The following is a 3,308-nucleotide window of genomic DNA, read 5'->3' on the forward strand; positions in this document are numbered from 1 at the left end:
AAGAAATATACTTTATGATGTTGTAAGTAAAATGATAAAAATAATATGATCATCTTAATAACTGCTGAATATGCATTTGATATAGTCCAGCACTTATTCATGATTTAAAAAAGAAGCAAACCATTAATAAAGCAGGATTAAGAAACTTGTTTTCAGATTAAAAAACAGGTAAAAACAAATCTACAGGAAACATCTTACTTCATGATGAAATGCTAAAGTTTTTCCCTTAATATACTCTCTCATCTAAACTTTACAGATTCCCCATCCATCTTCCTCTTCCTATTCCTGTATTCTTTCCCATGACCACCTACCCCCAGGGTATAACCAAAAATAAAAGCAATATACCCTGATGTCCATATTTTCCCCCCAAATCAGGGGGTCACCAAAGTATTTTTCATGATGACTGGTCCATTGTGGAGAAGAGGCTATTCACTGATGTGATCGCTGCCAGACTGTCTGGCTAGATCCACTAGATTCAGGCCAGAGCAGAGATCGCTTTCCAGAAAGTTCCTCAAAGACAGTCCACCCCCTCCCAAAGCCCCTGGCATGCTGGTTCCTCGGCCGACCCCTCACTGTGTTTTGTGCAAGTATATAGGCATTTTCTTCTTATCTGAGGTGGGTCATTCTCCAGTACCTCCATCCATCTTCCCTGTCCTATAAACTCCTTATCACCTGCCCTGTGGCAGGGAGGACATCCGTGTCATCTTGCTGCCTCCCAAGCTGAGCCTTGTATGTATGTTCCCTTAATAAACTGAGCGTAATAATGGGGCCCTCAGTCTCTTTCTACAGTCTCCTGGCCAGGGAAATTTTCCCTAACGCTCAGTATGACCTAAGGCAGTGATGGCAAACCTATGACACGCGTGTCAGAGGTGACCGCGAACTCATTTTTTTGGTTGATTTTTCTGTGTTAAATGGCATTTAAATATATAAAATAAATATCAAAAATATAAGTCTTTGTTTTACTATGGTTGCAAATATCAAAAAAATTCTATATGTGACACGGCACCAGAGTTAAGTTACGGTTTTTCAAAATGTTGACACACTGAGCTCAAAAGGTTCACCATCACTGACCTAAGGTAAGGTGAAGCTGGAAGAGGGAGCAGGACAGGAGCAGGCAAAGCTCATAAATGATCCCAGGCACCTCACATCTCCTGTAATTCGGCCTCTGTAGGAGGGGAAGCCGATTTGGTGGTTGTGTCAGTGGCTGGGGCTGAGTCCTCAGTCAGGGCCCTCTCCAGAATGGCAGGCAGGGAGTGGATCAGTTTCTTTCGGAAGTCTCTCCCCAGGAAGACGTAAAGCACTGGGTTGAGGCAGCTGTTGCAAAAGGCCAGGATGCCTGTTAGAGATACCAGGAGAAGAATGATGTTGTACTTTTCTTCAGATACTGCTCTGACACAGACTGTGGCCAGAAGAAGACACAGTTGCAAGGGGAACCAGCAAATGAAAAAGGAAGCTGCGACAGCAGTGAGGACCCGTAAGGGATGGCGGGACTTAATCATGCTCTTGTTTCGGATTTTGGCTGCAATGAGCATATAGCAGATGGCGATGATGGACATCGGTAGAGTGAAGCCAATGACAAACCGGTTGATCCCTATGATTTCTAATGACATAAACAGCTTCTGCAACTTCTCTTCTTCACTGATGTTACCCCAGAAGTTAGTGTTGAAACCACAGTGTGTGTCCCCGTTCTCATTCTCTACTGTAGTAAAGAAGATGAGAACTGGCAAGTTAAGGAGTAGAGCAAGAATCCAGGGTACAGTGATCACTTTTTTAGCCAGACTTAGAGTGCGGTGGTTCTGGGCCCAGACTGGATGCAGGACACAAATACAGCGGTCCAGAGCAATGAAAGCAATGAGGAAAACACTTCCATACAGGTTTGTATCTATCGTAATGTTAAATAACTTGCATAGGAACCAGCCATAAGGCCATTTTCCTCTCATGGTATTTACAACCATGAAGAATGGCAGAATGGCGCTGAAGAAGAAGTCGGCTAAGGCCAGGTTCAGGTAGCACAAGGTGGTGACTGTGCGTGCCATCCGGAATCCAGCCACCCAGATCACAAGCCCATTTCCCACGATGCCGAGGACACTGATGATCCCATACGTCACCAATAAGAAGATCTGCAGAGCAATGTAGCCAGTTTCCATCCTGCCCACACCTGAAACATTTCAAAAATGAGAATTTGTCAGCTGTGCACCATCTTACAGCATTTCTGTTCAGGCCAACAACTTCCATTAGAGCTTCCTCTCCAAACCTTCTCTCCTGAACCTTGTGTCTAGTCACTAAAATTGGACAGACTCTTGGCTGTTCCTTTGGGAAAGGACACTTCTCCATATTCTCATAATTAACATACATTCCACCTATTAGGCTGATTACTTAACTAAGAGTGTCACAAGGCTCCTGTCCATCAGCAGAATTCTGAGCGGAGGGTGTATAAACAACAGAAAATTGATGGGAGGCATCTTGGGCACAGTGAGGGAGCACTAGACTCAGAGGGAGTATGGTCACAACTCTTCCACCCACGACTCAGCGCATAGATGCTGCAACCTCTTCCAGCCCCAGGTTCTCACAGACTCCCAGCTACTGTTCCTCCCCTGAGAATCCTTGACCTATTGATGGATTAGTCTTTAAAGTTGTAGGGTGTGGTTTGAGTTTATGGCTGAAGGCCATCTTGAACAGTTACTGGTCATATATTATAACATGACATTCTGAAGAGTCTGTGCTGGAAGAGGTTAGTGAATTGGGCCCTTCTGTTTTCCATTGTCCCCGTTTACCATGGAGCTCTTCTCTGTTTGAGATAACAAGGAATTTTCTCTCATGGTATAGCTTTAGTATCTATGGCATAGATAATATGAGAGTAATAGGTTTAGTTAATATTTGTGGGGTTCTTTTAGAAACCATGCATTCTATTAAATGGCAATGTTTCATATACATATATAGATATAGATATAGATATAGATATAGATATAGATTATCTCCAGTTGACTTACACACAACTCTATTATGGTCATATCTAGTTTTCATAAGAATAAATTGATATTCAGAGCAATAATGAGACCTAGAAGGTCAGTTAGGTAGTAAGTGGTAGAGGTAGGACTTCAGTCCAGCTTGATCTGACTTTCAGTTCTTCCTCTACTACACTACTGTGACATTCATTCCTGGATTCGTATCCAATATCCATTTCTTCATTGTTTTCTTAAAAAAAATTTTTTAATCCTCACCCAAGGATATATTTTTATTGATTTGAGAGAGAGGGGAAGGGAGGAGAGAGAGAGAGAAACATTATCTATTGGTTCTCTCCTGCACGT

The 3,308-nt window shown here is 42.7% G+C and overlaps 1 protein-coding gene across 1 annotated transcript; it reads right to left on the reverse strand.

Annotated features, from left to right (window-relative positions):
* Positions 1-1,142: 1,142 nt before the first annotated feature.
* LOC138999744 (N-formyl peptide receptor 2-like) lies at positions 1,143-2,147 on the reverse strand. The gene has a single exon (XM_070401962.1). The coding sequence runs from the start codon at positions 2,145-2,147 to the stop codon at positions 1,143-1,145; it is 1,005 nt and encodes a 334-aa protein (XP_070258063.1).
* Between the last annotated feature and the right edge of the window lie 1,161 nt (positions 2,148-3,308).

Source organism: Myotis yumanensis, unplaced genomic scaffold (genome assembly GCF_028538775.1).
Source record: "Myotis yumanensis isolate MYYU_CA2020_CCGP unplaced genomic scaffold, mMyoYum1.0.hap1 SCAF_23, whole genome shotgun sequence".
NCBI classification, from domain to species: domain Eukaryota; kingdom Metazoa; phylum Chordata; class Mammalia; order Chiroptera; family Vespertilionidae; genus Myotis; species Myotis yumanensis.